The sequence below is a fragment of the Diadema antillarum genome, unplaced genomic scaffold (genome assembly GCF_040938485.1).
Source record: "Diadema antillarum isolate AM-2024a unplaced genomic scaffold, OU_Dant_1.0 seq00000898_RagTag, whole genome shotgun sequence".
In the NCBI taxonomy this organism is placed as follows: Eukaryota; Metazoa; Echinodermata; class Echinoidea; order Diadematoida; family Diadematidae; genus Diadema; species Diadema antillarum.
This window is the reverse complement of record NW_027271759.1, coordinates 230,231-247,798: the sequence shown is the minus strand read 5'-3', so window position 1 is coordinate 247,798 and position 17,568 is coordinate 230,231. Positions and strand designations below refer to the sequence as shown.

General features: G+C 38.7%; 1 protein-coding gene across 2 annotated transcripts in view; it reads right to left on the bottom strand.

Annotated features, from left to right (window-relative positions):
- Positions 1–453: 453 nt before the first annotated feature.
- Positions 454–17,568, bottom strand: part of LOC139741027 (alpha-catulin-like) — a 144,427-nt gene continuing 127,312 nt past the window's right edge. Inside the window, exons 12-17 of one of the 2 annotated variants that reach the window (XM_071651616.1) lie at positions 15,078–15,115; positions 7,817–7,867; positions 4,755–4,958; positions 3,930–4,109; positions 3,315–3,398; positions 454–1,183 (exon numbers count right to left, since the gene is read on the bottom strand). In XM_071651616.1, the coding sequence (XP_071507717.1) occupies positions 986–1,183; positions 3,315–3,398; positions 3,930–4,109; positions 4,755–4,958; positions 7,817–7,867; positions 15,078–15,115 (755 nt within the window). In that variant the 3' untranslated portion in view covers positions 454–985. The remainder of the gene's footprint in view (positions 1,184–3,314; positions 3,399–3,929; positions 4,110–4,754; positions 4,959–7,816; positions 7,868–15,077; positions 15,116–17,568) is intronic. The other variant, XM_071651617.1, reaches the window with a different exon arrangement.

The following is a 17,568-nucleotide window of genomic DNA, read 5'->3' as shown; positions in this document are numbered from 1 at the left end:
GAATTTTTCTTCCAATTAGTCATTTGTTGTTGTTGTTGTTGTTTACTTGTTTGAGGTCAACTTGGGTGAGGTTGACTGTAAATAAAACATGGATCTTTTCCACTGTGAGGGCAAACTGCTCATCAGGTTCTTTCAAAGACTCAAGTGAACAAACATAAAGTGTTTCTAGCAAAGGGTACGCTTGTAATATATAATCTCGGGATAGGCATATCATCATAAGAGTATGATTGAATTTCAAAATAGTGGTTTAACATTCTAACCCAATGTCTGAACAAAATTTAAACAAATTATAGAGAAGTCCACCTTGAAAATTAGTTTTTGTGAAGAGAAACAGAACAGAATAGGGGGAGGAGGAGGGGTGAAGGGGAAAGGGGTTGGGGCCTTAGCTTAAAGTTTGGTTTAAACATCTATACATGGATTTAAATTATAATTCATTTAATATCAATGCTATTTCTCACATGACTTTAGAGTCAACACCACATGGATCAGCCTAACAGTAATTTCACTCAAGCCTTGTTTCATGTAGATGCTTGCAACTGTAAATTGTGATGATTCCAGTTGCTTCAGCAAAGAAAACACCAATAGCTCATTGGCTGTTCTCTAATCACAATTAATGCATATCAAAATTTGCATCAAGTCCCATGCTCCCACGTTCTTCTATTTCCATGAAAGTGTACCTTGTGATAGACAGCTAAACAGAAGACGTACAGGCAAAACTTGATGTCTCGGGATCAAACGCCAACTCTCACCAGGAGACAAGCATTAAAAATGTACAGAGATTAAAGCTGTTGCATCATGGGAGACTGAAGTAGCACTGTTCTCAAAACTGTCCTCCTTGTTGCCATCATCACCATCAATTTCCATGGCAACAGGGATGAGCATACATCGCAAACATTCAGTCATAGATATGTGGTTTATCACTTTATAAATTTCATGAGCGGTTAAAAAAAGAAGAAAAGACTTTAAAAAACAACTTCAGTCTGTGTTAGAGTCTGTCGAACGAATTCATTCTGTGGAGAGATTTCTGCGGTAGAGTGTTGCTGCGCATGACGGACCCGTCGCTAAGGAAACCACTGCTCTGGCTCATGGGCGAGTCCATGTCCGAGCTGTTGCTATGGAGATCCATCATGGGTGGCGGTCTCCTCCATCTTGCGATGGGGGAGTTGGGCGTGGTCACATTGTACTGTGAAACAAAGAAAGGCAAACAAAACATAATATACATGTACATGTAGTATGCAAAATCATGCAGCACACACACAAAACAGGACAGTGCACGTTTTTGCGTGCTCAGAAAATGCTTCCAAGTACTAAACCGTACATGCACCAAGTATCATTTCACTCCTTTCCAGATGTGCCTTTTTCTTTTAATTTTCATATTTGTTGACAAATAAAAGTAAAATAGAATATTGACAAATAAGTATGATTTGAATCTTTCCAATACCTGTTTAAATCGAACTACGAAAGATAATTCTTGTTTGTGAAAATTTGTAAATTGCCCTTTTACCAAGAATGATGCCGCAGAAACATGATAGACTTTAAAAAAGAAAAAATGTTCACTAAACTTGAACAGCAAACATTTATCTGAAGTCAGCTCTCCTTTTGAAAATATGTGACCCTCATCACAAAACCAACAAAAAGTCGCCAGACATGGATTTTTTAGTTGAGGGCAGATTCTGAAAAAGCAGACTCTAAGCTTTAAAATGATGTATAACTCATTTCAAATGGATTCTCCTAACATACCTATTGAATATTGGAAATAATGTGACACTGTACAATCTGGAAAAGTGTGAACTGAGAAAAGAGGCTATGAAGTATAGGGTCCATTCAAGAAGCCGTACTAGCTGTGTGATGAATAGGACAAAAAGCAGGATGCAAACCACTGGAGCAACGACAATAAAAGGATTATCAGATTAAGCTGAAATTGAGCATGCTCTATTAACACATTCTGCCCATGATTAATGCAAACTTTCAAAGCAGTAAGGTTATCCATTCAAAAGTTCTTCAAGTTGAAAGTGAAGAGTGTGCAAAGGATTTTCAAGAAAGGAAAAGGGGGCTCTTGAAAGACATACATGTACCTGATCTCACTACTTTACAAAAAAGGGGTTGTATAAAAACTGCTTAAAACACACTTTCCAATTCATATTGTGATCCCAAACTTAAGCATAATGTAGAAGAACAGTTCTTTCAGAAAATAGGAAAAACTCAAGATTGACTTGGTTGATCCACTTCACCTTTCTTGAGTCCTCACGTAAAAGCAAGGGATGCAATTTTTTGTTGGTTTTGTGATACATGGTCACATATACCCTGCTTAAGTCCTTAACCCACTGAGGACGAGTCCCGAGTATACTCGGGCAAGTGTCTATGGGAAATGCGTGTTGTAGCAAAATCAAACCGTCCTCAACGGGTTAAGAGCTTAATTTGTATAATAGGGGAGAGAGATTTATTTGTTGTTTGTTTTTCATTTATTTATTCCTTTCCATCATAGTTTGAGAGAGTTAAGTTCAGCTCACCTTGGATGAGAGAGTGAAGCACATGTGACCATGCATTCCAAAACAAACAAAAAGGACTAAAAATAGGTGAAATGGGTCAACCCAGCCAATCTTGAGTTTTTCATATTTTCTTAAAGAACAAGTCTTCCTCTACATTATTCTACAGTTTGGGATCATAGAACGAACAGGAAATTGTGTGTTTTTAGCAGTTTTTCTCAAACACTTTTTGGTAGAATAGTGTGATTACGCGTGTCTGTAAGTCCCCTTTTCATTTCTTAAAGACCCTGTCCATATTCTTCATTTTCAACTCTAATAACTTTAGAAAGGATGATGCTACTGCTTTGAAAGTTGGCATTAATCATCTATAGAATGTGTTACTAAATCATGCTCAATTTCAGTTTAATCTGATAATCCCTTCATTGTTGTTGCTCCACTGGTATACATCCTGGTTTGTTTTGTTGTTGTTGTTTTTTGTCCCATTCATTGCACAGTTAGCATGGCTTGGTAAAGATTAATCGCTTGAATAGACACTGTACTTAAGAGCCTCTTTTCTCAGTTCACACTTTTCCTGAGTGTGTGCTTTCTTTCCAATATTAGGATAGGTTAGGAGAGTCCATTTGAATTGAGTTATACATCATGTTAAAGCTTTAAGTCTGCTCTTTCAGAATCTGCTCTTAAATAAAAATCTATGTCTGGTTAACTTTTTGTTGGTTTTGTGATGCAGGGTCACATATAGGAACCAGTCAGTTGTGTGTATTTGTTTGTTTCTTGTCTTTGAATTGATTTTTTTTCCACCAGATTTTGTGAGAGTCAAGTTTTACTTACCTTGGATGAGAGAGAGTAGCATATAGGAACCAGTCTGACAATACAGAGAAGAAGATTTTTGGTTTCCTGAATTGTGCTGTCCACCTGCAGAAAGTGACCAAAGCATCACAACCACTGGTCAGCGGAAACCAGACACTACTCCTGCTCATCAACTATGACTGTTTTCATTCTTGCCTTCCGTTGAGATTTCCCACTCACAAGAATATGATCTGCTGTCAAATGTAATTCTCTATTTACCATGGACAACTATTCTTTACATGCAATGTAGCACTGCTGTAGGCCCTAATGGACAACAATTACTCACAGCAGGATAGTATTTACACAACAATGTATTGAAAAATTAAGTCGCACCAACACAACTGCTACATACATTTTTGGGGTGTCTTTGTTTTTGTTTTTGTTTTTTCTACCTGGACTTTGCAATAGACATGACAGAATCTTGATCAAAATAATGTTTATAAATTTTTCTTAACAGATAATGTGCCTGCTTGAGATGGTATCATGATCGTTTATGAATAAATTTGCGTACCGGTGGAGGGGGAATGATTAGGATTAAGAAAAAAAAAGTGGATATTTTCTAAAAAATGCAGAAAACTGAGGACGGGAATGATGTACCTTGTTGAAGGTGCTGGCCTTGCCGGCACAGGGAGTCTTGGTGATAAAGTTGAGCTGCTGACAGGAAGATGGAATCTGCTCCAGGTACGCCAAGAGGTCATTCCTTGGGGGACAGTCTGGGACCTGGACTGTGAACTCCTTCACAGATCGGAAGAGCTTGTTGCCCTCCTCAGCAAAGTACTGCAAGACAGAGATGGACAGAACATAGGAAAGAGGGATCATGGTAAATGGCAAGATACACAGACAGAGATGGAGGAAGAGAGAGATTGAGAAAAAAATATATATATATAACTTCTTCAAATTGGACCATCCTAACCCATTTAAAAAGTGATTGAAATATAAGAAAGAGTTTAATAGGAGGTGCTGTTTCATAGAAAAGACATAAATTAAGAGGATTTACAGATTAAGGTAACTCAGGCATGCTGTGCAGAAGTACACCCTGTATCAGTGGAAACATGTACTATTCACAGGGAAAGCAGAGTCTGTCAAAGAAAAAAATAAAGTCCAGAAAAACTACTTATGATATCTTACTTTTGGTTCTGTTTTCAGCTTCCAAATTTAAACAGTAGGTAAAAAAGATGATTCTCCCAGATAGGACAAACTTTAAAACTTTGAGTCAGTCAACCCAAAGAACATATTTTGTCCATTAAAGAGAATACAAATCTGTGAGTTGGGCGCTCATGTTAAAATAGTTTTTTTGTTCTTTTTTTTTTTTAATGCAGCAAACAATGCACAGGAATACAGTGTTGCTGAAATATCTACACAGTAACGGATATAAACTGACTTTATATTTCACAGAAAAGGTTGAAACCATACAAGTTGTACCTCTGCTTGTTTGAAGAGGTCCAGCGTGGTCTTTAGCGACCCCTCCCCTCTGGTGAACATGTACATGGCGTAGGCCATGCTGGACATGTTCTTGGTCCGCTTCACGATTTCATTGTTCTGGTCCTCCCACTTTTCCGTCTCCGCGTCGACTTCCGAGGTCAGCAGTTTGACCTCCAGACCCACCTTGGCAATCTTGGCTTGTTCCTACACAGATTCGACCAAGAATTTGAACATTAAATATCTCATACCAGGTAAACATTTTTTTTTGCCACCTGTCTTTCTGTCAGACCTCCTACCAAGTACATTCACTCATTCACTACTCCCTGCAACATGAACTAATATCTACAAATCTAAATTCAGTTCCAATTAAGTCACTTTTGATGGTGGTAACTAAAAGATGAACCTGCAATGTAGAGCACAGTTTCATGGACATTCTTGACACCTACACCTGTTAGAACTAGCACATTTGACCAATGATTTAATCCTTTTCCCAATGACTCAATTATTTTCCCAAGCTGACTACAGAGGAATTATCTAACCATTCCTGGCTATTCCAAACCGGGCAGTTGTATAATTTATCAAAACAAAGAGTTGGAAGGACATGGAATAAAAACTTTGAAGGACTCCCTCAGCTTTGTATCTTAACCACGTCTTGTCAAACTGATTTAAATGACAACATACATATACCTCCGGTAACCAAAATAAGAAAACTCCAAAAAAATTAAATAAAACCAAAAATTAAAACGTTCACTTGTGGCACATGTACAAAACACTATGACAGCAAATTGAACCAAACGTGAACAGCTGCAGATGTCTGAAAATTGGCTTTCACAGCGACAGTCGGACAAGAAAGTTTTGATGGCAAACATTCTTCATGCCAGCTTAGAAAAAGAAAGAAAAAAAATCAAAAATCCATGAAAAAGACTGAAAGAAAGATGTAAAGACAAACATACAGACAGACAGAGCAGCATGAACAGACACTTTTCAAAATAGTACATCTCTGAAATGGAAGCAACACATACTTATCTGTACAGATATAAGGTACAGTCAATCATTTTCAGAATCTGAGAATTCAAGGTTCTCTGTAATGCAATTGTTGTAGCAAGGCCTTAAAGCCCGTAACATATCACTTATCCATAATTTTTCATCAAATATTAACTCCAGTAATCAGAAAATCCCAATTGCTACACATATATGTAGACTGTTTCTCGCACCTGGGCCCCAGCACTGACATTATACACATACAATGTATGTATAGTGTCAATCAACCCTGTGATGTCTAGTAATACGCATATCATCTGAGGAAAGACATTCCCCTCCCCCCCCCCCCCCCCCCCCACCACCATGGCATGACCTTCTTCGCATATTCAACCAAGCTCATTGGCAGGCATTCCCAATTCATTCATCTTAATTCCAATCATTCCTTGGGGCTTCATTTATTACAGAACTAGGGCGATGTCTATCAATTATCCATAAATGATTTAACAACTTTAACAACTACTAATAATACTTGCATTACAGAGACCCTTTAAGTAACACTGACTGGCGTACTCATGTTACTATAATGGAGATTTGTAATATATCAATGAAGTTTTCACTTCAAATTGTTTCAAAACTGAGCATAAAACCTAAAGAAACATGGCAATGCCTGTACAAAGTCTAGGAAATCTAAGAGTCTCACAGGAAATAGGCTAATTGTAACGTTACAACTTTGAATTTTATGTCTCCAACACATCCCGTTCGGATCACATATGGATGACTGCATATTTTTGTGATGATCAGTGATTCATTTTTCACACTAGCAGGGAGAATTGTCAGTTTAGGTACAGTGTAGGTACCGGTACCCTACTAAACATCACATGTAGGGGGCTACTGTTATTCACAACTCCACTGTTTTCAGTTTCATTTGTTCATTTACCAATTGTAATGTGTGTCTCACACATCAGGCATTCTATCAAAGAAAACCACTGGCAACAACAACAACAACAACAAATGGCTCCATTAATGCACAATATGAAGCTCCATGTCAATTTAGCCCCCCTCCCCCATTTTTTTCCCATGGCTGTTGTTTTTATTCTTTGCTTGATATTGTGTTTGAACAATGGTACGGTATTCAAGGAATGATCTCAATGAATGGCGAAAAATTGTGAGGCAAAAATGCCTCACAATTCCATTCATCTAAAACATTTCCATGGTACGGCCTACTATCCGAGAAAACCTAGTCTTCTGGCAATGAATAAGCAAATGAGGCAAAGAGACTGGGCTGCAAGACTACATGGTGATGACATGCTGTGATGCATACAATGTAGCTGTAGCATGCTGTAGATAGTAGCATCATGCAGTGAATGAAGACATGCACCTGCCAGCATCACCTGACCACATGAGTCTGATCACATGATGTGGGTCAGGTGACAAAAATGATCACATAGTTTCATGGTAATCAGCAAGATGTGATCGGCAAAATATCAGTAAAAAAAAAAAAAAAAAACAGAGCCATTCCAGGTACTACATAATCATACAATGTAGTTTTTTTGTTGTTGTTGATGATTTGTTTAGTTTTTTTGTTTGCTTGTTTTTTGGTGTTTTTTCAGGACAGTCCCACATATATGAAATAGACACTCCTTTCAATATATTAAACATGACTAAATATGGAGTGACTATCATTTGGCATGATAAACCTGTGCATTATGACATATTGCATCAGGGGGGCGAAAAAAAGAGCAAAAAAATAAAGAAAGTCAACTGAGAAATATTAACTTTGTCCTTTATACAGGTAGAAATTTTACTTTTTAGTATAACCCTACAATAGAAGTAAAACCAAAAATTAAGATTTGATACTGTTAAGACTGAAGAATAGTTTGTTGCTTGACCATACATACACTGTACATGTATTCTTTATAGTGTGTACAATGCACTTTAAAAGAATGATTGTAAGATGTTGATTTGAACAGGCAAATAAACCTGGAAAGCCTCTGGCGTGTTAATAACAAAAAAAAGGAAAAAAAAAAGAAAAGAAAAGTGTGATGTGCACTCATTCACACACAGACAGACACAGATGTTACCTGGGCATCTAACTTGACCGGTTTAGCCGCCTTGGCTGTGGTACCATGTTTCTGTATGAGTGGTGGAGATTAAAATGACACGCAAAAAAACAAACACAGGCATGGTTATGGTGCAGGTTAGTGGACTGAAGGTGGATTGAAAAACCATTGTGCACATGTGAGGCAGAATGATTAATGGTTTTCGTTGGTTAAAAAATAAATAAGGGTGATCTGGTCCTGCAAACTTGCAGAGAATGAATCCGACCTGTGCATGACCTGTGCATGTAATGCTGCATTTACACCATGTTCCTGGCAGCCACAGTACATTTGTATGTCACTTTTCAGGCCACCATGGACAAAACGGGACGTGCAAACGTGACAGGCCATGATTGCCATGGATGCGGTGTCTGATTTTTAAACTGTCAAAAAATTGGCCACGGCAGTCCTGGTGCTAATGAGGAACCCTGTGTGCCGTAATAAAACAGGGTGAATGCAACAAAACGTGATGGCACGTACACATACAGTAGCATAACAAAATTTGGAGGTGGTCCTGCAGCAGGGAGCACTGGTAAATATTGATAGTCTGGCCTGACCAGATGCCGTGAGAACAGCGTCTGATAGCTACGGTATGTGTTCAACGGGGCGAGGACTGGAATGAACACGACTAAAAAAAGGAACTGGGGAAAACAGGAGAATGTCTTATTTTACCCACGGCGCACTATGTTTTGGGCAAACGGGGAACATGGTGTAAACGCAGCATATAAATGAAATCAAGTGAGATGCTAGAAATGTTATATCGGCATTACATGCTAAAAAAGTAACATGATATAGGAAGGGATAAATAGATCAAACTTGACCCATCACCACGTTACCCTGGTAACGCTGCAAGACATCAAAGATGAAAAGATCGCAAAAAAGAAGTGAAATTATTTGGCTGAGAGGTAGGATACACAATGTCTGTTTAAACCCTGAATTTGTAGCTCAACTACTTTGAATTCGGTCCCGATTTCAAAGACAAAGAAAGTTTTGAAGCACAGTTATTTTCTGTTCACTATTTTCAGCAGCATCTTTTCTTTCATAGGAAGCAATCTGGATGATTAGAAACTTTTATGAGGAGATGGTTTATGGTTGGTTTTGCTTTTGTGATCTGATAATTAATTGAGTGATTTTATGATCCATTTATGGTGACAGGTTTCAAACATGTTTGATTAATGATGGGAAGGTTTAGGCTCCCAGTGGGGAAACGGCTGGGCTGACTCAGATATATTCAAGAATCCCTGCAACGAATTGCGTACAGCTTTAGCAATGATCTGAATGTAAGTACACATACAGCCGAAAAATCTCAACAGGAATCAACCATTCCTGATGAGCATATATGCTTCAATGTACGTATTGGTATTCGCTGACGAGTAATATTCCTGGTTTTTTAATGTACCCCAGTGGGCAACGAATGAAGATCAATTCATCTGGACCATCCATGCCTCACCACGTTACCGGGTCTTTAAATAACATCACATGAAATAAATCAGATCGGTAAATACATTGTGAGTTCATAAAGAGTTACCGTGACTGCAGTTAACTCCCATATACATTGTATGATGATGTCAGAAGATAGTAAGAATTCAGAAGAGTAACAGAAACTCAGCTACAAAATGCAGTGTGTACCAAAATGACAATTAGTTGCTACAATACAGTAATCATGAGATGATGATGCATGTACAAATGACATCATACAGGCATTTGTATAAAACTATAAAAAGAAAAGAAAAATGACATAATGTACTGTATCTACACACATGCCATAAATCATGGACTGCCCAATTCCACGAGAACATGCATGACTACAGTGCAAGTTTATACTGTCATTCACTAGTTTCACCATACAACGATACATCGTAATAGATGCAAGAAAAAACACAAAAGTTTTTAATGCCCAAGTTCTTTTCCCTAGTGGCAAATTTGATAGAGCCAGTCACACTCTGAACAGAATGATCTTTGATTATCATACATAAATAGAGAACTCAAAGACTGTAACCAAGAATATGAAATTACTGATACATTTAATTCCCACTCAGAGGATGACACTAACTGATATTAAAACTAGGCAATATTTCATCTTGAAATAAGTCCAAGCAAAAAGTGATAAGATTTATGAGGTAAGTGATTGTTCTTTCTACCATTAAGGTACCATAGTACATCCTTCAAGAAAAAGGGATGCGTGAAGCTTGTAATGGATAACTACATGTACATGTAGTCATTAAAGTGTTGGATAATGCACCTACACGTGTAGACTTTTGTACAAAAAGAGTTCCAGTTTATATTAACACTAGGTACACTGTACATTTTTACACCGAAGAGCTACATGTAGAATGTCACACATCCTTCAAGAATGCAATGTGATCTTCCAATTGTAGGCATGATTCATTTACACCACAGGAAAAGTGGCATAAATTCTTTAAATCACAACTATAAACATGAAACAGTCAATATGAGAGGATATACAGTAACCTGTACAGACCAAATAAGAAATATTCATCAATGTACCAGCAATGGAACCCCTTTGGTTGTTTATTTACTGCATGATAATGATATCCTTAATGACCAAATGTGACTGATTTTAGATTTTCACCAGACATTTACAACTAAAAATTGATACATATTAACTTTGTCTTTATTACCCATCATACGTAGTGCGAAACATGAATCACACAAAAATTTTCACTTTTTCAGGGAGGCAGCAAAATTTAATTCATTGATTAATAAATTATTTCGTTCTATCAAACACAATGATAATCCAGCTAGTACATATAAAATGCAGACTCAAGTGATTTGGAATATCCAAGAATGGAGACCGCCATATATGGCCATTTCAAACAATTTTGAAATCTACAAAAGCTGCAATGAGAATTTGAATGTTCATTCTACAAGAACTTTCCTGTCATACAATGTACGCTTTGCAATAGTTTCACCGAGCTGCTTGAAGGCTTTGTAACTTTTCATATTCTACAAAGGAAATGACACAATTGTACAGTATTCACAAATGATAAAACAGTGATAGAAAGTCTGAGCAGGCCACTTTATAGAAAGTATACGATACATATACAATTTGTATGTGAATATATTATACAGAGCAGAGAGAGAAAATATTATGATTTTTTTTCGGTGGTTGAGGAAGAATAAATGGAGTGGTCCAAGGGGAAGAAAGGAAAGAGAGTTGGGGAAAGCCTTTAACTCATTGAATACCTAGCTCACTTCTTCCACAGGGCATTTAAAAGAACCCATATCTTTATAACCAGTGCATTGTACAGTATGTATACCTTCTTCGCGAGTACAAAAGAATGAAGGCTGCTCCATGATTTGCCAGAGAGTTGCTGCGCAGCAATTTGGAATATCATTATTAATTATGCCAATCTTCCACCTGCAAGTTTATCATCCCATAGGCAGAGTTACAATGATGACAGAGTCAAGAGCGAGGTCAAGAGTTGAAGAATGAAAGCCACCATAGATAACTCCAGACACTGACTCTTTCCCCAATGTCCCATATTAAATACTGCACAATAATCACATGAAGATACGTAAACTGGAGAGATACATTGTACATTGGAATGCAGGCAAAGAGAATGAATGCATACTGGAGAGATGAAGCAAACGATGTAGAGATACTGCTACACCATATACAAGAAGGGTGTTTCAAATAGAAAAATGAAAAGCTGCAGAAAAAACTTCTATACATTTATTTGAATCAAACTAATTCCCATGGTTTAATATACATGTATTTGATAAGAAATGCCAACTAGCTTCCCTGATGCTGAAAAGATTCCCCCCCCCAAAAAAAAAAAAAAAAAAAAAAATCAGATAATTCTTCATGTGGTGATGACAAAATATGTACAGCTTTCCTGACATTGGAATTATTCTTCACCTACTGAGATTTGTACAAATAATACAAGTTTCTTCCTAAAAAAAAAAATCTTTCAAGCCTCCCTGCCCTGGCAGCCTTGGTGCTGATATCAATTTAATGAGTATAGAAAGCCGGAGACGAAATCACAAGGAAAACCAGACTCTCCAGGTTTTGTTTTGTTTTGTTTTGTTTTGTTTTGTTTTTTCTCACCTAACATAGTCATGATAAGTATGTTCTATTCTTCTACTCCGATAAAGGAATGAAATGCTATCCTTCCACTTCATTATAACAAAAACTGATTAGATAACAATAATGATTATAATGCGAAGAGCTAAGGACCAAAGAAAAAAAAGCAAATTTCTTGAATAAGACACTTTGGATACAGGGGAAAATCTTTGTTTTCTTGTTTCTTAAAGTTTTCCTTATGGTAACTTTTTGACTAAAGCATGACTGTACTTGGTACAGGATGTGGATACAAGAAACAAATTAAATGCACTACAGTATGAAATTTCATACGATGGATAAATCTTGCAGCCTAGAAATGACAGCATGTAATGTGATTATATAGAATAGAATATGATGCATGACAGGTAGTGTATGTTTATGCTCTTTTGAATTTCTTTACACATCTGACAGTCTGGACAACATGATAGCAATGCATATGATATGTATCCGTTTGATAGGCGACTATGACATATTTCACAACAAGGAACATGAAACTGCATTGTTCATGAAAGGTCAAAATCAACAAATTTAGGTTTCAAGTGGAAATGCATCAAAAGGACAAATGGATTCGGTTGGAATTTTCTCCCCTCATTCCCACAGATGCAGATGGATATGTATACTGAAATTTTAGCATGTTAAAGGCTTGACCAAGTCCAGTTCATAACTTTCTCCACAAACTTATTTTCTGATGTACCCTTGTCCATCATAAATTTTATTATTCACAACAGCTAGAAATGTTTTCATTTTTGCAAGTTCACTTTCTAGACTCTTCTGTTTTAGTATTTATAGCAAGTTTGGGGGTGTCTCAACAATGTCAATTTTCCTGAAATGTGTGTGTGTGTGTGTGGGGGGGGGGGGGGGATGTGCAAAACCCCAACACAAGTGTATGACTGCAACAAAAACATCAACAAACTTTATAGTATCAAATTCCCCAGAGAACCATTATCAATACCATTAGCAAAATGGATGAAGTGAAATGTAATTTTCTTAAGGATGCCTGTTAAAAAAATGGCCACTTAACCTCAGCAAACATCAGTAACACCTTGCCCAGTCTTATGATACATTTGTGCTGTTCCAATTTCCCATATTTGTTGAGAGTGAAGGCAGATCACATGATTTACCACATGACTGATCACATGATCAACGGAGAAAAGAGAGAGTACATGATAGCAAGATGATTGTGCAGTGGTACAGCCAAACCAAAGAGTGCAGCATGGAATACTTACAATTTCAGGCTAGAAAGAGTGCAAAAAAAAATACAAAAGAATCCAATACTTCAAACTTAGAATTGGGCCAGCAAAATAAACTCATATCATAAAGCTAAAGCAAACTTATCGCCTCCTGTCATTTTTTTTTTTCAAGCAACTGTACATAATGTACTTCAGAAATCAAAAGCAGAGATACAATCTGTAAGTCAGTGATGGTATAAAGTAGAATGATATTAGCCTTCTACAGCAGTACAATTTTCTGTATCACTTCACAATGGAAGAATGACTTGGACCAGACAACCGTCAGATAATTGGCTACGTCAATGAAAGCAAAAAGTCAAAATTTACAATTTCATAGTCTTACATGTGTTATTCCTCTGTACAAGCAGAAGGCGGATATCGACCTTATTTGATATATTTTTTCTCAGTTTTAATATGGCCAAAACCTCATTGTAATAGTGGAGGGGGGCATTGCAGGTAGGGTACAATTCCAAGGTGGTGCACATGCAGTTAGCTGATTTTAGATCAGTGGGCAGGCAAGTCAGTTTTGATATTTATGTAGGGATGCCGTCAGAACAAGGGACTCACTGGCCCTTCTCAATGTTATGCTGCAGAGTATAAAACTCATGTCATCCAGGTACTGACCAACAATAATCAAATGACTTTTAGTGTTTGCATTTCATTTTCCAGTTACCATGAATTGCATCTACTACACTAAAACCTCATTAGAAAGAGGTCAAAAGCTTTGTTATTAACAAGGTGATTTTTTTTTTTTTGTCCCAAACCTTTATATTTCTTTGTTCTTGTACCCTAATATAGTGAGAAACCTGATGTATATTGTACCAAGGTAATTGCCATGGTTTGTATTTCTTGTTAAAACAAGGTTTCCCTTTTCAATAAATACATACGATGTATCTTGGAAGACCATGTTCGTTACGTACAATGAAACACTGTCGATGGGAAGGCATAATTTTGCATTTTAAACTCATCAGGTATCAAATCCTGTATGTCAAGGGATGCCCTGGTATGTGATGGATTCACAACTCAATTCCAATGCCAACTTAAAAGCACAAATCTACATCAACCAAGTACAATGTAGCATCAAATACACCTACATGTACATGGAGCTCTATCATGTATCACACAATTTGAAGCCATAAAGAATATATATCATGACTACACCATGGGAGTCTACAGTTAGACACATTCAACTCCCATCTAGGGATCTGCATCTTACAACTTACAATGTAATAGTATGATTGACCCTCATTACACCTTACTATGCAATAACTTCTCTGCACCAAACACAGATTATTTGCTTACAAAAATCACTGTAGTGTGATTGTATCTGGAACAATAGCAGGAAGTAACCTATAACCATTCTGTAGACCTGTCACTAACAAGGAACCAAAAAAAAAAAAAAAAATGCATCCTTTCTACAAAAACTGGATCAAACAGAATCCATCAGAGGTTATTAATCACGCCAGCATCCACAGCATCTCGGGATAGAAAATTAAGCTTTCTGAGCTCGTTGTCCGTGTGTATGAAGAGATGTGTATCCATCAAAAAGTGATGGGTGTTATTTCACACTGAATAAATTTAGATTTTAATTTCGTATGTGAATAAACAGGAAAGAAGATTATGTGGATATCAGCATCACAGTCAGAACCAACGTTTCAAGAGACCTTGATGCTAATTGCATAAAAAGAGGAAAACATTCTTTCCTAAACAAATGGCTGTATCAAGATTGATCTTGACAGAAAACTGCCTGCATGTCACTCAATATGGAAAACCAAACGTTAGGAAAACCATCATACAGATTAAAGAGGAGTATAAAGAGTTCACACTTAATGTGGAATTAAAACAGGGTCAATTCTAAGTGTGAAAGAGGCTCATCTACATGAAAGTGTGAAAGAGACTCAGAACAAACATTGCGATGTCCACAACTTACCCCAGGTCTTGGAAGAGAGAGATATACTTGTTTGTTGTCTAGGGAAAAGAGAACCAAGAAATAATAAAGGAAGATTGGTACAGAATGAAGATTAATAAGCGATGGAGAGTGGTGGGGTGAAGATAAGAAATCAATTAATTGTTAAAGAGTATGCACACAAATATGTATGCATGTACAATGTGTGTGCGTCGATTGTATATCAGTATATTAACATGAATTGATAGAGATAAAGGGAGGGGGGAAGAACTGTGGTAAAAGTAAAATGAGTTTGTGGGATTTTCAGGGGGAAAAAAAGATTATAGATATTGTTAAGAATGGTCATGACCTATAATGTAAACACATTATAAAGAATTTAAAGAAGAAATGTACATGTTGCCACATCATCCATCAAATTTTAGGATATTTTATGGAATATTTCTTCATCAGATCACGGAATTGACAGTTACCTGGTAATCCTTTAACCTACTGAGGATGATTCCCGAGTATACTAGGGCAGGTGTCTATGGGAAATGCGTGTTGTAGAGAAATCAGTCCGTCCTTAATGGGTTAATAGCATCGGTATGACTGACCCAGTTCTTACGTGGAGATGTGGTATTTGCGATACAAGGCATGTAGTACCAGTAACAGGCTGATGCCACGAAAATCTAATCAGGACAATACCATGTAGGCACTACACTGACTGACATTTAAAAACAGAGATCAGCAGGATATGCCTTGACATTTAATGACAGCAAAATTCTTGTTTTCAACAAATTAATGTTAATGCCATGTTAGTCTTCACATTGCAATGTATTGTACTTTCTCTTTCTTTCTGCTAAATCTCAGTCAGCATGGCATTGATTTTCATTCAGACGTATTCTGTAACTTCATTGTCTGTTCTAAAAGTCAAAGTTCATTTTGGGGAACATTTGCCATTTTGTTGAGAATGTGCATTGGAATGTACAAAGAAAGAAAGGCCTTCACAGGGAATTGCTGGTGAAGGAAAACATATTGCACGAAAGTACTGCGTGTAAACCTGTACACACACTGACTTTTGTACAATCACTAGCTTGCCACATGCTTTATCATTAAAGTGCTCAAACTCCCCCCCCCCCCCCAAAAAAAAAAAAAATAAAATAAAATAAATAAATAAATAAATAAAATAAAATAAATTAAGAAAATGAATGCTGTATCAGTGAAAAAAAAGACCTGGACATCAGCCCGTTAACGACAAGTTCATTTTGCTATAGCACATATTTCCCACAGAACCTGCCCAAGCATACTCGGCACTAGTCTTCAATGGGTTAAGATGCCCCACTCTGCCCCACCCAAACTCACTCTGCCCCACCCTTACTCACTCTGCCCCACCCTAACTCACTCTGCTCCACCCTAACTCACTCTGCCCCACCCTGACTCACTCTACCCCACCCTGACTCACTCTGCTCCACTCTAACTCACTCTGCTCCACCCTTACTCAGTCTGCCCCACCCTAAACTCATTCTGCCAACACCCAAACTTCCTCTGCCCCATCCAAACTCGCTCTGCCCCACCCTAACTTGCTCTGCCCCACCCTAACTCGCTCTGCCCCACCCTAACTCGCTCTGCCCCACCCAAACTCCCTCTGCCCCACCCTAACTCCTCTGCCCCACCTAACTCCCTCTGCCCCACCCTAACTCGCTCTGCCCCACCCTAACTCGCTCTGCCCCACCCTAACTCGCTCTGCTCACCCTAACTCCCTCTGCCCCACCCTAACTCCCTCTGCCCCACCTTAACTCCCTCTGCCCCACCCTTACTCCCTCTGCCCCACCCTAACTCGCTCTGCCCCACCCTAACTCGCTCTGCCCCACCCTAACTCCCTCTGCCCCACCCAAACTCGCCTCTGCCCCACCCTAACTCCCTCTGCCCCACCCTAACTCCCTCTGCCCCACCCTAACTCCCTCTGCCCCACCCTAACTCGCTCTGCCCTTCCCTAACTCGCTCTGCCCCACCCTAACTCGCTCTGCCCCACCCTAACTCGCTCTGCCCCACCCTAACTCGCTCTGCTCACCCTAACTCCCTCTGCCCCACCCTAACTCCCTCTGCCCCACCTTAACTCCCTCTGCCCCACCCTTACTCCCTCTGCCCCACCCTAACTCGCTCTGCCCCACCCTAACTCCCTCTGCCCCACCCTAACTCCCTCTGCCCCACCCTAACTCGCTCTGCCCCACCCTAACTCGCTCTGCCCCACTCTAACTCGCTCTGCCCCACCCAAACTCGCTCTGCCCCACCCAAACTCGCTCTGCCCCACCCTAACTCGCTCTGCCCCACCCTAACTCACTCTGCCCCACCCTAACTCACTCTGCCTCACCCTAACTCACTCTGCCCAACCCTTACTCACTCTGCCCCACCCTAACTCACTCTGCCCAACCCTAACTCACTCCGCCCCACCCTAACTCACTCCGCCCCACCCTAACTCACTCTGCCCAACCCTAACTCACTCTGCCCAACCCTAACTCACTCTGCCCCATCCTAA